Source organism: Ipomoea triloba, chromosome 4, assembly GCF_003576645.1.
Source record: "Ipomoea triloba cultivar NCNSP0323 chromosome 4, ASM357664v1".
NCBI lineage: Eukaryota > Viridiplantae > Streptophyta > Magnoliopsida > Solanales > Convolvulaceae > Ipomoea > Ipomoea triloba.
The window spans coordinates 34821821-34844532 of NC_044919.1; the positions used below are offsets into that span (position 1 = coordinate 34821821).

General features: G+C 34.6%; 3 protein-coding genes and 1 pseudogene across 6 annotated transcripts; 2 read left to right on the forward strand and 2 right to left on the reverse strand.

Annotated features, from left to right (window-relative positions):
- Window positions 1–360: 360 nt before the first annotated feature.
- LOC116015269 (probable carboxylesterase 15) lies at window positions 361–2138 on the forward strand. The gene is made up of 2 exons (XM_031255300.1): window positions 361–1214; window positions 1688–2138. Exons 1-2 carry the CDS (start codon window positions 526–528, stop codon window positions 1992–1994), a joined length of 996 nt encoding a protein of 331 aa, XP_031111160.1. The 5' UTR covers window positions 361–525; the 3' UTR covers window positions 1995–2138.
- A 2374-nt stretch (window positions 2139–4512) lies between these two features.
- LOC116017039 (serine/threonine-protein kinase TOUSLED) lies at window positions 4513–12528 on the forward strand. Of its 4 annotated transcripts, none has more exons than XM_031257546.1 (16): window positions 4513–4821; window positions 4990–5214; window positions 5801–5890; window positions 6048–6245; window positions 6844–6951; window positions 7050–7094; window positions 7573–7685; window positions 8564–8630; window positions 9010–9076; window positions 9604–9701; window positions 9786–9965; window positions 10138–10348; window positions 10485–10749; window positions 11178–11232; window positions 11561–11722; window positions 12015–12528. In XM_031257546.1, the coding sequence occupies exons 2-16, from the start codon at window positions 5014–5016 to the stop codon at window positions 12108–12110; spliced, it is 1956 nt and encodes a 651-aa protein (XP_031113406.1). In that variant the 5' UTR covers window positions 4513–4821; window positions 4990–5013; the 3' UTR covers window positions 12111–12528. The 4 variants fall into 4 exon arrangements, with proteins under 4 accessions (XP_031113406.1, XP_031113407.1, XP_031113408.1 ...); XM_031257547.1 differs by having other exon boundaries at window positions 4513–4806; XM_031257548.1 differs by having other exon boundaries at window positions 4513–4756; window positions 4959–5214.
- Window positions 12529–13102: 574 nt separating this feature from the next.
- Window positions 13103–17673, reverse strand: LOC116016854 (annotated as a pseudogene).
- A 950-nt stretch (window positions 17674–18623) lies between these two features.
- Window positions 18624–21482, reverse strand: LOC116016213 (beta-glucosidase BoGH3B-like). Its single transcript, XM_031256372.1, has 7 exons — window positions 21063–21482; window positions 20891–20981; window positions 20421–20566; window positions 20017–20260; window positions 19640–19927; window positions 19315–19525; window positions 18624–19120 (listed from the first exon to the last, which is right to left on the reverse strand). The coding sequence occupies exons 1-7, from the start codon at window positions 21350–21352 to the stop codon at window positions 18624–18626; spliced, it is 1767 nt and encodes a 588-aa protein (XP_031112232.1). The 5' UTR covers window positions 21353–21482.
- Window positions 21483–22712: the final 1230 nt, after the last annotated feature.

The following is a 22712-nucleotide window of genomic DNA, read 5'->3' on the forward strand; positions in this document are numbered from 1 at the left end:
CCGTTTATTTTGCCGTTAACATCCGTTAAAATCTGGACCAAATTGGTAATTTTGCTATAGTCAATGGACCATTTCAGTGAAAAATTAATTACCAATTTGGTCCCTTGACTATAGCAAACTTACCAATTTAGTCACTTGACTATAGCAAAATTACCAATTTGGTCTCGATTTAACGGATGTTTAACGGCAAAATAATCGGAGGACCACATTGGTTAAAATTTTCAAAGTCGAGAGACTTAATTGGGCAGAAAAAATTATCGAGGACCAAATTAGTAATTTCACAATAGTCGAGGGACCATTTTAGTAATAAACTCTATAATATATATAGATGCGTCACATATTAGGCCTCTTGCTAATAATTGAAGCATGGCCGGTATCACTTTGGCCCCCCTCCTTGTTACGTTTTTGTCTGTCTTATACAAAGCCACCTTCTTCTAACTTTTTCCGTGTTCTTTAATTTCCACCTTCTTCTATAACTTCTCTCAATTCCTCTCAAGCGTAATACACCGAGGCTGATCCATTGAGATGTCAGATGCCATGGCTGCTTCCGCCTCCATTGCCGCCGCTGATCCACCGCACGAGGTGGAGAATTGCAGAGACGTTCTTTGGGTGTACAGTGACGGGTCCATAGTGCGGTCCAGCAAGCCGAGCTTTGACGTGGCGGTGATCGACGACGGCTCCGTTGTTTGGAAAGATGTTACCTTTGACGCCGTGCACGGCCTTCAGCTCCGGCTATATAAGCCGGCTAAGCCGGCTAAGCTCCCGGTCTTTTACTATATCCACGGTGGCGGTTTTTGCATAAACTCGCGGACGTGGCCCAGCTGTCATAACTACTGTCTGAAGCTCGCTTCCGAGATTCCCGCCGTGATTGTCGCGCCTGATTACCGGCTGGCGCCGGAGAACAGGCTGCCGGCGGCTATCGAGGATGGATTGGCTTCCGTGAAGTGGCTTCAAGCCGAAGCCGCGTCGGAGGAGCCGGATGCGTGGCTCACGGAAGCCGCTGACTTCGACAGAGTGTTTATCTCCGGCGACTCCGCCGGTGGGAATATTGCTCATCATTTGGCGGTTCAACTCGGGGCCGGTTCACCCGATATGAATCCGGTTCGGGTCAGGGGTTATGTTCTTCTAGCCCCCTTCTTCGGTGGCACTGTGAGGACAAAGTTTGAAATGGAAGGTCCAAAAGACGCTTTCCTAAATTTGGAGCTTATAGACAGGTCAGATCAAAGTATCAAACACATAAAAATATCTTTCTTTTTATAACCCACAGTTTCTTAACTACTACTTGAGGGTGTCTGTCAGTCCGTATTTATCCCTAGCATGCAAAGAACATAAATAAACAAATTTAAGTTTTTCATATCTGAATGACAGTCAAACTTGTAATGGTTATTAAGTTCATATGGCCCATAGCTAACTGACAGTCAAACTTGTAAATTGTAATGGAGTTTTTCCCAAAGGATTCCAAAGGTATCTCTCCAAGTCTCCAACTGACAGCTAGAACCGTTCCAACAGTCAGCACACTAAGTGGTAAGGGACTGACCAAATGATTTGCTCCATTCATATGGGTAGGGATCGAACCCCAACCGTGCTGAACTGTCACACCAATAATGTTGGTTATAGCCCATCACTAAATGACAGTCAAATTTGTAATGGCTAACCGTCTAACTAACTTAACTGAGTTTTTTGATAGGTTTTGGATGCTATCAATACCAATAGGGGCAACAACAGATCATCCAATAGTGAACCCATTTGGACCAGATAGCCCAAGTTTGGAAGAGGTGGAAGTAGACCCAATTTTGGTGGTGACAGGGGGAGGTGATCTGCTGAGAGACAGAGGAGAGGAATATGCAAAGAGATTGAAGAGCTTTGGGAAGAAGATTGAGTATGTAGAGTTTGAAGGACAACAACATGGGTTTTTCACTATCAACCCCAAATCTGAACCTGCCAAGGAGTTGATGCTCATCATCAAACGCTTTATTGCAGAGAATTCTGCATAAAACCATAATGTTTCTTCATAGTTTCTGTCAAAATAAAATGATTTATATAAAATCTAATAATTTCATTGTCCTTTAATGCAAATTTGTGGTCAGACTTGACCATTGTATGTTTTGATTAATTAAATAACATAATTTTCAAATCAATTGGAAAAAATATAAAATTAATTTTATAATCTAATGCGACCTACAAAATCTTTGGCAATTATGCATGGAATAGTATTGAAGTTGTATAGAATATTAGAATGATAGCCTTAAAATTTGAGGATGATTTTCGCCTTGTTTGCCTCAAGCTACAATGGAGGCAATGTTGATGCAGGGATTGATAGATAAAAGTATAAGATGTTCGTTATCTATATTTGGTTCAATCCAATTAAAATCTAATTGTTAAAGATGTGTACGTGTTGATGAAAAATTAAGCATGTAAGATTTGTAGGGGTAGTTTGTGAAACCTTGTATTTTCAACATAAATTTTAATGATTTTGATAAGATTGCTTTCATTAATTCACGTATGTTCAAGAATAAATAATAAATTTTTTAAATCGTAACTTAATAGCATTTAATAATAATTATTATTAAATGTCACATAATATTATCATTATTAACATAAAAATTTTATTTAAACAAAATATTATTATCAAAATCATAATCAAAATCATTATGGCAAGATAATAAAAGAACAGAGAGACAACATCCAATTGCCATAATAACATTTTTTTTTCAAAATTTAATATAACACCGCTATCTATAATAATATAAAAAATATTGTGGCAATAATCAAACATAATAATCACATTATATTATAATACTCCATCCGTCTCATTTTACCTGCCTTACTTTTCTTTTCAGTTTGTCCTAAAATAGTATCCTCTTTTCAAAATTGAACATAACTATCATTACATATTTTTTAATTACCCTTTTGACTTTTATACATTTCTATACAATTACTGATGTAATAATAATTGTACGTTAACAAATGACACATACTTTTGAGGGGTAAAATGGAAATTTAGTAACATTTGTTTTGTTGCATTAACAATCGTGTAAAAAATAAATGTGACAAAAAATTAGGGACTGATAGAGTAATTATTACATGACATTAATGAAAAAGTAGCCGTTACACTTTATTTTTGGTTGAATGGTCTAAGAGAACTTTTACGTTACAAATATGGCCTAATGGGGTATGCTAGTTTGGTGAGTTTTGTTAAAGTGAATATTATATGATGAGATTCATGTGATGTTAGCTAATATTGTGGGCGTTGAACCCTAATTTATGTAATTATTTTTTGGTTGGTATTCGAATTTATGTAATTGTTTATGTTTTTTATGCATTAAAAAAAAAAAAAAAAAAAAAAAAAAGATTCCCAACCTCTTAACTCTTACCCACCTTTGTTTGTTTGCTTGCTTTTATTTTTTATTTTTTATTTATTTTTTTTAATGGAAAATGCAATGGTCAAAAGTTGATGAAAATGTTCATTCAAAATTTTTTTTTTTGAGTGATAAGGGAAATAGTAAATGACCACAAAAAGGAGCTAAATTAGTTTATGTTATCTATAACTTGTAATCTTGTACTTATCAAATCAATAATTTAATCAATTTAGTTAGGGTGGCACTTGTCGATTTTCTTGTTAATATGAAAAGTTGGCTAAAAAAATGCATTTTTCTAGTTGCATCACGAATGGTCCAAGAAAACTTGTATGTTAAAAATGTTGCCTAATGAGCTATACTAGTTTGGTGAGTTTTGTTAAAGTAAATATTATATGATGAGATTTGTGTGATGTTTGCTAATATTGTGGGCGTTGAATACCTGATTTATGTAATCACTTTTGCTCGTTATCTTGATTTATGAAATTGTTTTTGCTTTTCAGGCATTAATAACAAAAAAAATTCCCAACCTCTCACCCACTCTTGTTTGCTAATATTGTGGGCCTTGAATACCCTTATTTGTGTAAGCACTTTTGCTTGCTATATCAATTTTTGAAATTGTTTTTACTTTTCATGCATTAATAACGGAGTAAAATGGGTTTCATCAATTACGTTATATAATATTTAATATTATAATTTATAATTTTTTTTATTTCTAATGGAAGGGGACACAATGTTATAATTTATATAATTGTATATAGATCCAAATATTTTTAAAATATTATAACAAATTTATTCTGTGCAACGCATGTGCGAAAAATTCTAAGAGTAAAAGAGAAAAATGCTTAATAAAAGTAATTATTAAACTTTATTATTATTATATTACTATATGACATGATTCATTCATTATATTCGTTTAAAATAAACTTATAGATACATTGAATTTAGACTAAGACTAACTCGGGCGCAGAGCGGGACCCAGTATCACCGTATTCTATTTGGGACACGAAGCGGGACCCACTATTACCGTTATTACATCATTGTAAGACTAATCTGAACGGTGCGGAGTGGAGTGGGACCCACCATTACCTCATTGCTTTAATACTTTAGAAGTAGTATTGCCCATTTTCCTTTCTTTCGTATTCTTGCCAAGGAAAAGATTTTGAGTTGTGACCTGACTGACTCAAACGCACCTCACCATGCCCATTTCAAACATCCCATAGAACGCATACTGGATTCAATTCTCCTTTCGAAAAGGCAACTCAATTTCCAGATTTCAAGTATCATCTGTCCTAACAATCCACTTTCTTCCCCAATCTACTCCTTAAATCAGTCTCTGGAAACCCTAACTCCTCTTTTTCATCAATTTCTTTGTGTGCCTTCCAAACGTTGAACTTCAGGTGTGGGCCTTCTCGGAATTTCTTTTGACTTGAAGAGTTGTGTCCTGCAAGTCAGTCATTCCAAGGAAAACCGATTTCTTCGTTTTACTGCTCATTTTTTTGTCTTCTTCTTTAATTTTCATTGCAACTTGTATGTTTTCAATGGCTATCGGGTTCTGAAGGTTGTTTGTGGGTGTTCTGACTGGAGTTTCTGTTCTGTTAGTTTACCTGCATTGGGGGTTTTCTGTAAACAGGACATCTTCGACTGAGGTTTTAGAATGTCGGACGACTTGATGCTTCATTTCTCCTCAACCTCGTCGAACCAATCCGACAATTCTAAAATGGCGAAGCTCGAGGCGCGGATGGTACGCAAGCCCGCTTCCGCTCCTCAACCCGTTTCCTGGCCTTCTGCTGCTAAATTCGGGGATGCTGAGACCCTGCCGGAGCCTGTGGTGTCTAGTGATTCCGACGATGACGACGTAAGTTCCTGAATTTCTTGTTTCTATCGTTGTCACTTGGTGTATATATATATGCAGTGCACAAGGTGCTCATCTTCTTCATATCGTTGCTCTATGAACTTCTTTAGCTTTCCGCTAAACTTGATTAAACATTTTGATCGAGAAATAAATTAATTGGTGCTCACTTGGTGTATTTTTGATCTTTCAGTAGTTAATAGTTTTCATATGGAGCAGTAATTATACAGTAGCAAGGAAAGATTGCATTAGCTAAATGATAACCTTTCTTACTGGATTCATGACAATATTTTTCCATCTATTAATGTAGTTCTGAATTTGATTCCAAATAAGTGAATTGGCTTGCACTTCAGTCCACTATAGATAAACTCTGCTGTCATATTTTGTGTGAGATCTTTGAGAGTGTCCATGTTCATATTGGAAATTCAGGTTTTGTCTTTGATAAATGAAAGAACCATGTCCAAAGAAGTAGAGATAATTATTCAGTGGAGAGATTTTGGGTTATTGATTTTGTGCGTTTTACATTATACAGTGATTTTTAAAAATTTTTCCGCTTCCATATAACTTATACATTTTTGTTTTCCAATTCCAGAATGGAGGCGAGTTTCTTATACAAGCAAATACTTCAAAGCGCCGTAGACTTGAAGAAGATACCAGCTTAATTGCCTATGGAAATGTTGAGGTGCATTCTTTTTTAGTTTGGGTCATAATTAGCTATTCTTGTAGTATCTGCAACTTAGATACTTATCTTCCATAACTAGAGATGCTTCCTAATAATCCTTTGTAGCTTACCATTTTAAAATACTGAATGCACTAATATTTAAAGAAATATTTTTTAGGCAGTGGCGAATACAGGAAAGAAGAGCATAGAAATTACAGACACCAGCAAAGTAGGTTCAGAAGAAAATAGAAGGAGACAAAGCCGTGGTAGGGGAAGCTCTGCTACAGGTAGAGGGCGTGGTTCCCGAAATGGAGATCAGACAAAAGCCCCAATGCTTTCTCCATCAAATGGTCAACTTGAAAACTCAAACCATATGGTTAGTTCTCCCTGAAGTCATACTTATTGGATGGATTACCTCTATCCACTAATTGTGGGCTACGCACCAATGCATATGTTTGATTATTTTTGCAAGATAAGAGGCTTAACAGTCATAATATTCCGATTTTGATAACTTCTGCAAATTATGGAGACTATTAATCATGTTTTATTAGCATTAAGCTTACTAGAGAGAGTTTAGGGAAAGTGAAAACTCAAATGTTTGACTTCTGCTTGACTGCTTGGTATTCAACCATTGTCTTGTATTAAGATTATACAATAATGTCTACTGTTGTTGTCCAACTATGCAAACATAATATTTTCTTTTTAATGTGAAAAATAATGTCTAGATTTGATTTTTTTATTTAATTTATTGGATATATATTTTATTGTTGCCACCACGAGTGGTGAATATTTTGTGTCCTCCACCTGCCCACCAAATAAAGAAGGGCACACAGAAATCTTGGGTTTGTACTTGATGAACAATTGAGCATACCACTAATTTTGCTTTGAGAAATATATTCAGTCTTTCCTTGTTACAAGGTTTACATCTCTTCTATATCATGAATTACAATTACCCTTGATGTGAATGAAATCAGGATGAGATCAATTCTTTACGAGCTAAAGTAACAGCTTTGGAGGAAGAACTAAAGAAATCCCATAAAGAGGCCTCTGATAATCAACATATGTATCAAGAACTAGAGAAGGCATAGCAATATTCTTTCAATGTTGAGCTTTTCTTTAATGGTTTATGTTTTCAATCACTATAGAAAATGAAGTATTTTGTACTTGTTTGTATGTGCAGGAGCTGAAGACACTTAAAGATAATGAGAAGCAGATGAAGCCAAAGGTTTGTGTACCATTGTTTCTTTTGTTTAAGTTCAAAACAAATCTTTTTCTGTGATTGCAGTAAGTATTCATGTTGACAAAGTTCTCTGACCTTCAGCTTTGTCCATTATATTTCATTTCCTGTGTATCTGTGGAAAACTGATGAACTAAAATGTATGAGTATGTCAGAACTTCTGTAACAAGACAATAAGTTAAAGTTGAGCCCTTTAAAAAGTTTTAAAGGATTTTATGACTGGGGTCTAAATACCTGTTAAACAACATCGATTCTATTGGTTATCTAGTTTGTTGTGGCAGGAATTCTATTGTTTAGCTAAGTGACTAAGTCACAACTCACAAGGTGCTGTTTTTTGTCTTAGAAAATATTACAAATAAGAAAAATTGCTGATACTATGTATCTGTTTTTTCTTCTAAATTAAATCTTATATTATATTTTTATTAATCATTAAATCAGATGATTCACTTGTAACTCTGTGGTGTAGATAACAAAAATAATATCAGAATTGTTGATATCTGTTTCAAAAGCGGAGAGACATGAGGCACGGATGAAAGTGCGCCAAGATTCTCTGAGATTGGGTAATGTAGGAGTAATCAGGTAACTTATCTTTGTCTTACTTCTGAAGCTACAGGTTTCTATTCCATGCATGCATTTATAGAGTAAGGCAGAATTAGTAAGACAATATATGCCAATTTATCTATTGGGATAATGATGCATTTTCTCCTGTTTTTTCATATTAGATGCAGTCATCCAGATTTCTTGTACTTTATTGGTTTTGAGCTTATCTTCAGTAATATTGCAAAGCTGCATCAGAAATATGTAAATATTTTCATGAGTTCCCCCAATCTCTATCTTCTCTCCCATTTGAGCATGGCCAGGGGTTGGGTGGGTGAAGTTATCTCAAAATGTTGGCTATAAATTTGTACATTCTTGATTTCTTGTTGGCTTGTCATTGCTTTAGTATTTGTATTGAGCAAGGTGCATGACATGTAACAAACTGAAAAATCCAAAAGATAGGTCCTTTTTTAAATCCTTATGCTTTTGGTGAAAGATTGATATATTTATTGTAATTTGATTTGGAATGAAAAAGAAGAGTATTAAATTTTCTATTTTCTTGTCTTCCTCATCGTCTTCTACTTCCTATTTCTAGTTATACCATCAATCTCTTTAATTAATGCTTTTGGAGCTTATATTATACTAATCGTTAAATTTGCCCCCTTCTAAAAGAGCTGAATTGGAGCTCACTTAAAAAAGTTAAAATGAAGAAAGCGTAAATTGAAAACAGTAAAATGTTTGTAGTGTTTAAATTAGGAAAATATAGATCATTTTGGAACAGATTAAAGAGGAAAGTATCACAAATTGAGTAGGACGGATGAAATATTTAATTCTGTGACGTCATTTTGTTTTTTAAGTATAAAATCTTTGGAAATTCTAGTTGCAACTGTTTCATTTGTTTATGTTTTAATGATTTGTAGAGCTGGGACAGTGATATCTGAGGCATGGGAAGATTCTGAGCTGGTCAAGGACCTCAATGTGCAACTTGTATACTTCCTATTCTTGTCCTTTTTAATACACACACACACACACACACACACACAGAGTTATTGATGGCACAATATCTTTTTTTCTTAATCTGTTCTTTTGGACTCTAGTCAAAAACCTTAAAAAGCTTCATACTACCATGAAATAATGATAGAATATGGTTGTAGATGTGAAATAAAACATATAAATTATGAAAAAAAATTATAAAAATTTGAGTTAATCTTTTTGGCATATTTTGCTTTCCATTGCTTTGTTTTAATATTCAGTGATTTTAATTTCTGTTAACTTGCTTTACATTTGTCTCTTATTGGCATTGCTTCACAGAGAAGGACTTATTACTATCGTTTTTGTTCTTATTACTATTCCTATTACATTACAGAGAAACTTAGCTGAGAGCAAAGAATCTCTTGAGCGGCAGAGAAAGTCCAAGAAGAAACGACATTTAGGTAAAGTTTCCCATCTGCACTATGAATTTTTATACTTTATATTCTTTTTCAGCAGTAAGGTTGTTTTGCTACTAATGCTTGTATACCCAAGTAGAAAATGGTTGTATACAAATGCTGTAGGGCTTCTTCTCAGTAACTTTAGTCTGCATGAGAAATCTGTTTGTTGATATTGGTGGTTAGTTGGTGACATTGTTATAAGGAGTAGTGAATGTGTATGTGATGTATTACTTACTCTTGTGTGTTTGCCTGCTGGTTTCATAATAATGTTCAACCATCTCAAGATGTACAACTGTCTTTGGCTACTTGACCTATGATTGAGCCATATAATTGTCTCATTGATGTTCAATTAGTCTGTTGTCTACAATGTTTCCAAGTAGAATGGGCTTTGTTATATGCCTAAAGCTAGGATGCCTGATCATAGCTTTTTTTGTTTGTTTGTTTGTTTGTTTCGTTTGATATTCAACCTCCCTTACTATTTTCTTGATTACTTGTCAGTTTGACCAAATTTTATACATGTTCTATTGCAGATAAAAGTGATGTAGTAGACGAAGAAGCTGGTAATCATGAAGAAGATTATTTCTCTCAGGATGAATATTATAGATCACGTTTAGCCAGCATTAAGCGGGTATGCTTATATATTACAGTCTTAACAATTATTTGTGAAATTATTTTTACATGCATTGTGTTGTTGAGCTTGCAATTTGTGTAGGAGGAAGAAATGATGCTGCGTGAAAGAGATCGCCTTGAATTGGAGAAAGTAAGGCTAATACGCGAAATGAAACGCATACGTGATGAGGATGGTTCTCGTTTCAACAGCTTTCAGATTCTGAACCGTCGATATGCGTTGTTAAACCTTCTTGGTAAAGGAGGGTTTAGCGAGGTTTATAAGGTATTTTCTGAACTTAATTGCCACTTTCCTTGTTTAAACTGTTTCCATTTTGCGTAAAATCCCAAAACATCCTAGTTTGTTGAATGAAAATTTAGATTAAAACATAGTGGTAAATGCTGTTTCCTTTATTAATATGTTTATTTTTTAAATTTGAAACCCAAATATTTGGCAGGCTTTTGACTTGATCGAACATAGATATGTTGCGTGTAAGCTACATGGGCTAAATGCTCAATGGAGTGAAGACAAGAAGCAAAGCTATATACGACACGCAATCAGGGAGTACAACATCCACAAAACTTTGGTGCATATTAACATTGTTCGTCTTTGGGACATATTCGAGATAGACCAAAACACATTTTGCACTGTCTTGGAGTACTGTAGTGGTATGTACTCTCTTTTGAAATGCTGGTAGGAGCTAGGAAGAAATAAGTTGCTGAGCTTCATCATCTTGTTATTTATTAATATGAGGATAGTGAAGCATATTTGTCTTTAATTTATTGCTTGTAACCTTTTCTGCAGGAAAAGACCTTGATGCAATTTTGAAAGCAACACCAGTTTTATCAGAATTTGAAGCCAGGTTTATCATTGTTCAGATATTCCGTGGCCTTGTCTACTTGAATAAAAGATCACAGAAGATTATCCATTATGATTTGAAGCCTGGGAATGTTCTATTTGATGAGTCACGTATTGCGAAAATGACTGATTTTGGCCTTAGCAAGATAGTAGAAGATGACGTTGGGTCAAAAGGCATGGAGCTCACGTCCCAGGGAGCTGGAACATATTGGTGAGTTGCACATGGGTATAGGTTCTCAATAAGATATCTAATTTTCTGCATTTGGTCAAGTACACATGGGTATTGGGCACCATCAGTTGTTTAGTAATCTTCATTAGTTTTCATTTTCACATTAATAATATGAATTTGTTATCGTCTTGGTCGTCCTTTGTCCTACCATAGATTCTTTGGGCATAGGCATTCTGTCTGCAGTTGTTATTTCCTGTTTGCTATTGTGGTATGTAGTCACATTTGCTGATTCATTAAGACTTACTGCTTAGTTATTTTCCTCATGCCCATTTCCACAACCCAAAATGAAAGGAGAAAGTAGAATTTTCCTCTTAGTTGTTTCACCTTTTTGGGAAGGATGGTTTCAATCCCACTTTTAACTTTAAAAACTTATTATTGATCTCTGCTTATTGTTTCTGTTGCCACTTCAGGTATCTACCTCCAGAGTGCTTTGAACTAGGCAAGACACCTCTGATATCATCAAAGGTCAGAGATTGTTTCACATCAAACTCTGCATATATATTCCATGTCAGGATAGATAACACTATACCTGTTGACCTGAAATCCATTAAAATTTCCCTAGTTAAATGTTTTTGTTGTTTGTTAAATATCACTTTCTTGCATACTTGAATGTTATGTAATGTTCGGGAACTTTTGGTGCCTTATTATATTGGATAAGGAATACTAGATTTTGTCTAACGATTGGCTTGCTTAGTTCTAGTCTAACCATGATAGATCTGCATGATCCTGTGTGATTTGATAAAGTATGAAGTATGATTTGCAGGTAGTGTTGACATTATTTCTTTGGTGATAGGTTGATGTTTGGTCTGCTGGCATTTTGCTCTATCAAATGCTATTTGGCAAGCGTCCTTTTGGGCATGACCAGACACAAGAACGAATTTTACGAGAAGATACTATAATTAAAGCGCGGAAGGTGGAATTTCCTTCAAGGCCAGCCATCTCTAGTGAGGCAAAGGTTATTTTTTCCGTTTTTGCATATACAGTTTGTTATTATCTTTATTGGTACTTTAAAAGGCAACTGAGGTGTTAGGTGGATGTAATGGACCGGGCAAGGCACATATACCAAATCATCTGCCTTGCAATTTTTTGTTTTCTAATATTTCAGAAATTAGAAAAGAATTTAAAATTATACACAAGTGAAAATTAAAGTTCAAATCATTATTGTATGATAAAATTTGGAACAAAACCTTCATATAACTTGCTGGTTTTAATCCCCATATATTCATAGTATTCTTGGGTTTATGCAGGACTTTATTCGGCGTTGTTTAACATATAATCAAGCAGAGAGGCCAGATGTCTTGGCTATAGCTCAAGATCCATACCTAAATTTCCAAAAGAAGTAATTAGACAAAAATCATCTCCCCATTGGCTGAGGCTCAGGATGGCAGGAAAGTATATCTCTCCATGACTTTTAGGTGAAGGAGATTAACTACAGAATCACAGGGAATTTTGTATAGTAGTTGTAAAGCCTATATCCCTGCATCATTATTCTTATCCGAAAGGTGTTAAAAGTTATAATTCAGTTCTCATGTTCTGGATGGTATGGGTGGGTTGCGAAAATTGTACAATCTGCCAGTCCGGTTTTATGTTCTTTTTTCGTCGCTGGTTTGTATATTTTGTTGTGGAAAGCCTGGTAGAGCAGGCAAAGGAATTTGTAATTCATAGAAAAACAGCAGGAATTGTGAGTTTGCACAATAATTGTTTCATACATCTCAGAAAAATATGCTATGGCATCTGCTTTTGCCTGCTGATTACTGGCCTCGTTAATTTTCAGTCTTTTTTAGTGTTAGTCTGCTATGTTACCAGCCTTAGATATTCAAGCAATCATTATTCCATGAATCATAGTCCATATAGTTGTGTAGATCATGAATAAAAAGTACATTTTTAATATACTAAAGGTAGTTTATGTGTATTAAAGGTGGATTATGTGGGTCGGCACGACACAATCCTATATATGGAGTCATGCTAGGTCACCATTTATGTAATATGAGCTGAGTCCGGTTAGCTTATATCTATATTATACTTTTATTTATTTTAAACTTGTAGGACTTGTAGTATGAAAATGGTGATTTATTATTTATTTTTTTTTTAAAGGAAAAATGATACTTTTGGTCCTTGTTTTAGGTTATACAAAGAAATATTTGATACTTTACAAACCTTACAAACACTCCACGAGTATAACACCTCCTTGTCATTGGTTATACATCACTACTATTTTAAAATGTAAAAAACTTAATCCTATAAACAACACATGCTGAATTGTAATATTTATTGCGACAATCGATCACAATCTACATATAAGAATAATAATTCTGACCCTATATTTATTTAAATATTTTGGACCATCTCGAAGAAATGTCAATCTAATATTATCCACAATATATATGTTCTACCTAGCTATCTATACTATATATAGCCCTCATGAATCTGCAATAAGTTGTACTTGTTCAGTTGTTAAACCAAACCCAAATGGAAACAACGGATCATAGTGCGAATCCCCGATGTTCATAGGGAGTTGGTCTACGGTCTTGAACCAAGTTCGAGGTAACTTTCCGGTGAATTCGTAATCCCCAAACAAAACATCAGCCACGCCTTGTCCTTCACTTCCGGGGAGCCATGCAGCCACTAGAGCGTCCATTTTGGGGAGATAGGGTTCCAATACTAGTGGCCGGCCGGAGATGAGCACCACCACGCACTTGATGTTTTCGCAGACGGTGGTGATGGTGGCGGGGCCGGGCTCCGGGATGGTTAAGTTCATGTTGTCCCCGTTGTACTCGGCATAGGGATGCTCTCCCACCACGACAATGGCGTAGGCAAAATCGTTGGAGTTCATGAAGTTAGGGTTGGGGTTCTCGTTGTACACTACTTCTGTGGTTGGATCAACTGTGTCTGATATAGCTTTCAATATGGTTGTTCCTGGACAACGATGTCATAACATTAGATACAATCATGTATAATATGTTTAATTATACTGAATACTATTGATATTCAGCCATGTTGATATATAGTACTTGATACCATACATGATTATATATGTATCAATATTAGTGTTACATTGGGAGATCGAATTCCTGACAATGGGTTAGTGTTTTCTTTTTTAAGGATTATGAAAGGAATTTGTACCGATAGTGGTGTTGCCACTAAGTCCTTGCCAAGTGATAGTCCATCCACCACATTGATACCCCAAATTGTCAGCATGATTTCCAGCAACTAAGATTCTTGTTGCCTTTTTAGGGAGAGGAAGCAAAGCCTCATTCTTCAATAGAACAAGTGATTTCCTCACTGCTTCTCTTGCCAAATCTCTGTGAGCCTAATCGCACATATCAACGTACCACAACAAGTAAATACATATGCATGCAGAACAACAGGAGAGTACTATATATATTTATACGTTCGGAGAAATTAAGGTATATATATATATATATATAGATTCAAACCTGGCTTCCAAGTTGATCAGACAGGCTAAGATCCAACACCAGCTAAAACCAAGTACGTGTAGTTTGCATGGTCCGGGGTAGTGATCCTATCTATCCCTTCCCAATCAGAGATCACAAAACCCTAAGAAAAAGAATCAAACATCATAAGTCTTTTTTTTTTTTTTTTTTTAAATACGCACTATTGATTATGTTACAATGTGGTACGACATACATAAATGTACCTTAAAGTCGAGAGTGCCTTTGAGAAAGTGGGTGACGAGAGCGCGATTGGCGTGCATCTTCTTGCCGTTCCAGCTGGAGTAGGAGACCATGACGGTGGAGACTCTCTTGAGGATGGATGGGTAATACGCGGGCATGTGAATGCTTAGCAATCCATCCCAATCGATAACTGTGTTGCTTTCATCCACTCCGTACGTTGTACCTCCATCCCCCACAAAATGCTTTGCACAAGCAGCTACTTTGTTCCTATTTTATTCATTTATTATTTATTAGTCCATGGTATAACAATTAAAATTTTACAGGATTATGTGCTTTGTAAAATTGTACATTGTGCTTTAACATAGATACATATAGGGAATACAATTTGAAAAACACACATGTTAGAACTTTATACAAAGCACACAATTATTATAACTCATGATATTATAAAATTTGTAGTTATATTTTGGTGGGTAGTTAGGTTTATTATATTTACTATTTATTTGTAGTTAATTTATAAAAGGGAAATATATATAGGGAATAAAAAGAAAGTAGAGAACATACTTGGCACCAACGTAAGGAAAGCCCTTTGGATAATCCTGGGGAACATCTCCTTGTAAGCCAACTATGGCTTCTGTCATTTCTGTCACTATTTTAGGATCTTCACTGTAGCTTTCATAACACCGTCCCCACCTTGGATCTCTGCATACCTTTTATATAAAATAGAAAAAAAAATATTAATTAATCTTAAAGATTTTCATTAAATTTGACATTGAAGTTTACCAAATGCTTGCATTATTTCATAGGAAATACGTTAAATCAACTATTATCCCTTATCCTCCACTTGAGAAAATGAACAAAAGTAGCTTTCAAACATTAGTCAAATAATTGGTCTCTCCCTTTAGGAGTCATATTCAAATTGGATGGAAACATAAATGACATGATCCGCATTTACTAAATAAACATTTTTTTTAAATAAAAAAACATTATGTGATGATGATATATAATTTCTTTTTAGTGGAAATATAATACTTTTTTTTAAAAAAAAAATGATTTTGGAAAAGTAGTATATTTTTTGTTTTTGAAGAATTAAATGAGACGATTTCATACCAGCCAATCAAAAATTTATATAACTTATTATATGAAGAAAAAAAATACAGAAATCATTTACTTGTACATTTCTAGCTATTTTCTATAATTTGATAAACAAAAAATGAAAATGGAAAATTAGAGAAAGAAAAACTAAAGTAACCACGGTCTTGATTGGGAGAGGAACCAATATGATTTAACTTATATTGTAAAGAAATGTTTGAGATAGTGATTGTGAAAATACCGCGATACAAGGAGCAAAAGCATAAGTTATGCCAGTAGCCCTTGTCTCAAGGGCAGTTGCAGCACCAATTCTCTTTACTAGTTGAGGATCTCTGCAAAATTAATAAATAAATTTTAATAATATTTTGATGGAGGAATATGTAAGACTTGTATAAAATCACATCAAGCACAATAAATTTTAATAATGTTTTGCCAAAATCACATCAAGTATTGTAACGTTTTGAGGAAGAAATAAATAAAATCATAGACAATGATAGTACGAGGAGAAATATGTTTTGATGGAGAAATATGTAAGATTACTAGATTAGTATAAAAGAACACATCAATTCCTATACTGTAATGTTTGGAGGAAGAGATATATGACTAATATAAGATGATAGACAATGTCACCGGTACGAAATCAGATCAAGTATTGTAAATTTTTGAGGAAGAAATGTATAAAATTATAGACAATGACAGTGATATGAAATCACATCAATTATATTGTAATCTTGTACCATTGTTTGACACCTATTAAATGATAGTATTCAATGAAAATCACATCAACTCACATCAATTATTATTGTAATCTTGTACCATTGTTTAACATAATGAAAATCACATAAATTATTGATATCTTGTACCGTTGTTTAACACCTATTTATTGATATTATTTAATGAAATCATGCACATCATTTTTGTTTACTTCTCCCAAACTCATTTAATGAAATCATTCACATCAGTTTTCAAAAAAAAATAAAAAATCATTCACATCATTTTTGTTTACTTTCTCCCTGAGATATAGCTCAAAAAGTCAATATTCCACCATTAAAAATTCGTTCATGTGACCTTCTCAACCTCAAGGAGAGAGACAAAGGTGTCAATTGAGCACAAGATATTTAATTTGACAATATTTATTTATTTACTCATTATTGAGTAATTATAAATAGAGTGATGTTACATCAGCAATATATGATTGATTCTTTTTATATTTAATAAAAATTAAGATAAAAATAATAGTATTACTATGTTTTTTTTTTAATTATATTATTTATAAATATAAGTATGCATGGCAACTTTAAGATAAATTTTTCCAAAATGACCTAAACCTATCCAAATAAAGGAGATCATGGGTTGCGTGTATATGATTTTAATACAACTCTTAGTTTTGCTTTATTATTGGATACATCTGAATTTATTGCTTAACCATAAAGGTACTCACATATATATATGTAACAATTTTAACTGTTACTAGAAATTTCTTAGCTCACATAGCTATACTAGCTAGGTCATGACTTTTTTATTAGTTAGATAAGCATGCTTTTTAAGTGACAACAACCTTTGAGTCATTGAGTGTAATTATTAGTATTCAATAATATCAATCCTAATCATTTATGCCAATTAATATATAAAATTGTTTTAATAATAAGAAAATTGTTATTGTATATAATATCTTGTATTTTATAAAGTTGTATATTTTATTTTATAAATTGTATTGATCAGATAAATTAGCATGCACTATTTGAAGGTGTGTACTAGTTAGTAAAATATTACAAGGAAGTAATTAAACCAATTTAGATTGCTTATAGCTTAGAGATTGAAACAAACAAATTAAAAATTGAGAAGGTACAAATGAAAAAGAGCTTACCTTGTTGCACCCAATCCAATATTGTGGGGGAAAATAGTAGCCTTGTAGACATTATTGTTCCCATGAACAGCATCAATCCCATATATCATCGGAATCCCTAGCCGGCTCGACATCGAACCGTTTTGGAACCGGTTCACCATCTCCACCCATTCCGCCGCCGTGGCTTTCTCCCTCGGCACGCTTCCGCCGTCGCTCAACACACTGCCGATGGAGTAATCCCTCATGATCTCCGGCGTGAGGCCGTCGAGATCGAGCTGCGCCATTTGTCCAATCTTCTCCTCCAAACTCATCCGCCCAATCAAGTCTCGAATCCTTGCCGAGATCGGCTTCGTCGGATCCTTTTTTCACGTATTCCGGCGGCAGACGCGCCGCCGTGGCGCAGGAACACAGTAGCAGTAACAGAAGCCCCAACAATGGCGGCCGCAGAGCTCTTTGAACATTTTTCATGGCTGTGTTCTGATCAGAGAAAGCTTAGCTTTAATCGTGTTGTGGAGGGAAGGAGAAACCGTTGGTTGACGCATATAAATAATCACAGGATTGTTTGATTAGTCCCAGACTATTGTTTTTGTATTATTTTCCGTTGCTATTATATGAAAACGACATCACAGAGTGCATAACCAAATTGAAATCTCTTCCGAGATGATTAATCAGTTTTTTATAACTTCAAAAACACTAAAATTCAAAAAGTTGTTTAAATCAATTTTTTAAAATAAAAAAAAACCAAATAGGCAAATAGGTATCAACTAATAACTCATTTATCAAACACTTTTTTACAATTAATGTTATTAATTAGTCATACTCTCTAACCCAATTAACTAATAGCTATCAGCTATATATCATTGACCAAACACGGTCATAGTAAGTAGAATCTTGACCTGGGGATGAAGCAGTCAAGCAGCAATTTTTGTGTCCCAATTAACTCCAATTTGGTTATACATCACTACTATTTTTAAATGTAAAAAACTTTAAATCTTATAAACAACACATGCTGAATTTTAATATAAATAATTATTAGAGCATAGAGCTTGGACTCAACATCGATTGACTATATATGCATTATTTATTGCGACAATTGATCACAATCTACATATAAGAATAATAATTCTAACCCTATAATTGTTTAAATAGTTTGGATCATCCCGAAAAAATATCGATCTAATCTACGATATATATATATATATATATATATATATATGTTCTACCTAGTGTTCTAATCCACAATATATATGTTTCTACCTAGCTATCTATACTATATATAGCACTCATGAATCTGCAATCAGTTGTACTTGTTCAGTTGTTAAACCAAACCCAAAGGGAAACAACGGATCATAGTGCGAATCCCCGATGTTCATAGGGAGTTGGTCTACGGTCTTGAACCAAGTTCGAGGTAACTTTCCGGTGAATTCGTAATCCCCAAACAAAACATCAGCCACGCCTTGTCCTTCACTTCCGGGGAGCCATGCAGCCACTAGAGCGTCCATTTTGGGGAGATAGGGTTCCAATACTAGCGGGCGGCCGGAAATGAGCACCACCACGCACTTGATGTTTTCGCAGACGGTGGTGATGGTGGCGGGGCCGGGGTCGGGGATGGTTAAGTTCATGTTGTCCCCGTCGTACTCGGCATAGGGATGCTCTCCCACCACGACGATGGCATAGGAGAAATCGTTGGAGTTCATGAAGTCGGAGTTAGGGTTCTCGTTGTACACTACTTCTGTGGTTGGATCAACTGTGTCTGATATAGCTTTCAATATAGTTGTTCCTAAACACGGATGACAAAGCATTAGATACATTTAATTATATTGAATTAATACTATTGATACCCAACCATGTTGATAGTATTTGATGTCATACATGATTATATATGGTACTATCAATATTAGTGGTGGCAGAATTTCTGACAATAGGTTAGTATTTTCTTTTTTTAAGGATGATATATATGAAAGGAATTTGTACCGAGAGTGATGTTGTTGCCACTATGGCCTTGCCAAGTGATAGTCCATCCACCACATTGATAGCCCAAATTGTCAGCATGGCTTCCAGTAACTAAGATTCTTGTTGCCTTTTTAGGGAGAGGAAGCAAAGCCTCATCATCACCATTCTTTCCTCCATTCTTCAATAGAACAAGTGATTTCCTCACTGCTTCTCTTGCTAAATCTCTGTGAGCCTAATCGCACATATCAAACCGTACAACAAGTAAATACAATGCAGACAACACTTATTACAAATGCATGCATGCAGAACACGTTTGGGGAAATTAAGGTATAGATTCAAATTAAACCTGGCTTCCAAGATGATCAGCCAGGCTAAGATCAGCGAGTGGATTCTCGAAGAGACCCATGATAAATTTGACTCTCAAGATCCGCGTAACGGCATCATCGATCCGGCTCATTGGGATAAACTTGTTCTTCACCAAGTAAGTTAAAGTGTCAATGAACTCTGTGTAGTTATAAGCCACCATGATCATGTCAATACCAGCTCCAACACCAGCTAAAACCGAGTACGTGTAGTTTGCATGGAACGGGGTAGTGATCCTATCTAAAGCTTCCCAATCCGAGATCACAAAACCCTAAGAATTTAAAAAAGAATCAAATATAGTCGAGTATTTTTTTTTTAATACTATTGATTCTGTTAGAATGTAGTACGATATGAATGTACCTTAAAGTCAAGAGTGCCTTTGAGAAAGTCATTAACGAGAGCGCGATTGGCGTGCATCTTCTTGTCGTTCCAGCTGGAGTAGGAGACCATGACGGTGGAGACGCCTTTGAGGATGGAGGGGTAATACGCCGGCATGTGAATGCTTAGCAATCCTTCCCAGTCGATAACTGTGTTGCCTTCGTCCACTCCGTACGTTGTACCTCCATCCCCCACGAAATGCTTTGCACAAGCAACTACTTTGCTCCTATTTCAATTCATTTATTAGTATTATTATTATTTACTACAAGATGTCATGTTACATAATTCAATTTCTTTTCTTTCTTTTATTATTATTATTATTTATTTTTAGTTAATTTATAAAAGGGAAATATATATAGGGAATAAAAAGAAAGTAGAGAACATACTTGCCACCAACGTAAGGAAAGCCCTTGGGATAATCTTTGGGAACATCTCCTTGTAAGCCATCTATGATTTCTGTCATTTCTTTCACTACTTTAGGATCTTCACTATAGCTTTCATAACACCGTCCCCACCTTGGATCTCTGCATACCTTTTATATAAAAAAAATATTATGTGATGATGTATAATTCTTTTTTTTTTTTTTGGAAATATAATACTTTTAAAAAAAAAAAAGTAGTTTAAAAAAGTATTATATTTTTATTTAAGAATTAAATGTGACAGTGACCAACCAAAAATTTATAAAGCCTATTATATGGAGAAATAAAAATACAGAAACCAATTTGAGAAACAGAAAGTGAAAGTAAAAAATTAGAGAAAGAAGAACTGATTAAAGTAAACATGGTCTTGAGAGAGAAACCGATATGATTTAATTTATATTGTGAAGAAATATTTAAGATAGTAATTGTGAAAATACCGCAATGCATGGAGAAAAAGCATAAGTTATGCCAGTAGCCCTAGTCTCAAGGGCAGTTGCAGCACCAATTCTCTTCACTAGTTGAGGATCTCTGCAAAATTAAATAAATAAATTCTAATAATGTTTTGATGGAGAAATAGGTAAGACAAATTAAAGATGGAAGAGAGCTTGCCTTGTTGCACCCAATCCAATATTGTGGGGAAAAATAGTAGCCTTGTAGACATTATTGTTCCCATGAACAGCATCAATCCCATATATCATCGGAATCCCTAGCCGGCTCGACAGCGAACCGTTTTGGAACCGGTTCACCATCTCCACCCATTCCGCCGCCGTAGCCTTCTCCCTCGGCACGCTTCCGCCGCCGCTCAACACGCTGCCAATAGAGTAATCCCTCATGATCTCCGGCGTGAGGCCTTTGCGATCGATCTGCGCCATTTGCCCGATCTTCTCCTCCAAACTCATCCGCCCAATCAAATCTCGAATCCTGGCCGAGATCGGCTTCGTCGGATCCTTGTATTTCACGTATCCCGCCGGCCAACGCGCCGCCGTGGCGCATGAACATAGAAGCAGTAACAGAAGCCCCAACAATGGCGGCCGCAGAGCTATTTGAACAGTTTTCATGGCTGTGTTCTGATCAGAGAAAACTTAGCTTTATTCAAGTGTTGTGGAGGGAAAGAGAAGCCATCGCTCGATGCATATAAATAATCACAGGATTGGACGTAATTCAGTTGTAGTTGTAATTGAATTGTAATTATTATTATTATTGAAAACGAATTCTAATTACAACCAATCAAACAGTTCATAAGATTGTAGAAGTAGTAATTTGGACAAGTAATTACTCCTAATAAACACACACAAATGTCTTGCCTGACAAGACTCGTATACTACTAGTTGTGATTGTAGAACCCTAAACACATTAAAATTCGTATACATAATATTGTGCTTATCACACGTGATAAAATATCAAAATTTTTATACAAATTAAATAAAAATTAACTAATCGCAAATTAATAGATGTGATGTCAGATAACATTATTAAATGAAATATTATTACCTAATCTATTTTTTAAAATCGAAAATTTTAAGATTTTCTCATATATATGGCAAAAAATGACACACTCAAGCCATACAATACCGATTATTTATTGATTTTTTTTTAATTTTTTAAATAAAAAACTAGTGTTTGAATATACACGTATATTATCCAACAGTACGTACAATAGCCAAGCCTACTTTTGTGTTCTAATTAATAATTTAGATATATTATTAGTCGTCTTTCCCATTAATTGAGTTTATTTTAGAGTTTATAACTTATTTTAAACTACAAATAATGCTATAAGTTCTGTTTAGTAAAACATGAAAAGTTTAAAAGAAAATTGTAATTTATGTCACTGCATAATATGTCAATTATGTCACTCCATAATATGTCAATTATCAATGTCACCGCTTAATTATTAGTGATGTAAATGTTGCCTCTCAATTTTTAAAACGATACATATATATATATATTGCCCCTTACTTTGAAGGGCAATAAATTTTAGTCTCAAGGGCACTGTAATTTCAAGGGTCGCACCACTCTTCCACTCTTACTTTGAAGTTTGAGTGGAAGAGGTAAATCATAAAATGTGCATTGCTTAACAGCCTATTTGTAATATAATTAATCTAAGCGTTTAGAGTGAGATTGAATTTGAAACATCAACTTCCAACTAGGCTCTGATTAATGGACGAAATACTTGTACACTGTGTTTAGTTTTTTGTACTTTTTTTAAAATTTTACATTCCATCTTTTTCTTTTTTTTTTTTTATAAATTATTTCTATTGT

Excerpts from the sequence above, each read along its gene's own strand:
- LOC116017039 (XM_031257546.1), top strand. The coding sequence starts at position 5,014 with ATGTCGGACGACTTGATGCTTCATTTCTCCTCAACCTCGTCGAACCAA. Across the intron at positions 7,095-7,572 it reads AGAAGCAGATGAAGCCAAAG|ATAACAAAAATAATATCAGA; the intron begins GTTTGTGTACCA and ends TCTGTGGTGTAG. Across the intron at positions 8,631-9,009 it reads AGGACCTCAATGTGCAACTT|AGAAACTTAGCTGAGAGCAA; the intron begins GTATACTTCCTA and ends ATTACATTACAG.
- LOC116016213 (XM_031256372.1), bottom strand. The coding sequence starts at position 21,352 with ATGAGTTTGGAGGAGAAGATCGGGCAAATGGCGCAGATCGATCGCAAA. Across the intron at positions 20,982-21,062 it reads ATTGGATTGGGTGCAACAAG|AGATCCTCAACTAGTGAAGA; the intron begins GCAAGCTCTCTT and ends TTAATTTTGCAG. Across the intron at positions 19,526-19,639 it reads CTGATCATCTTGGAAGCCAG|GCTCACAGAGATTTAGCAAG; the intron begins GTTTAATTTGAA and ends ATGTGCGATTAG.
- LOC116015269 (XM_031255300.1), top strand. The coding sequence starts at position 526 with ATGTCAGATGCCATGGCTGCTTCCGCCTCCATTGCCGCCGCTGATCCA. Across the intron at positions 1,215-1,687 it reads AATTTGGAGCTTATAGACAG|GTTTTGGATGCTATCAATAC; the intron begins GTCAGATCAAAG and ends GTTTTTTGATAG.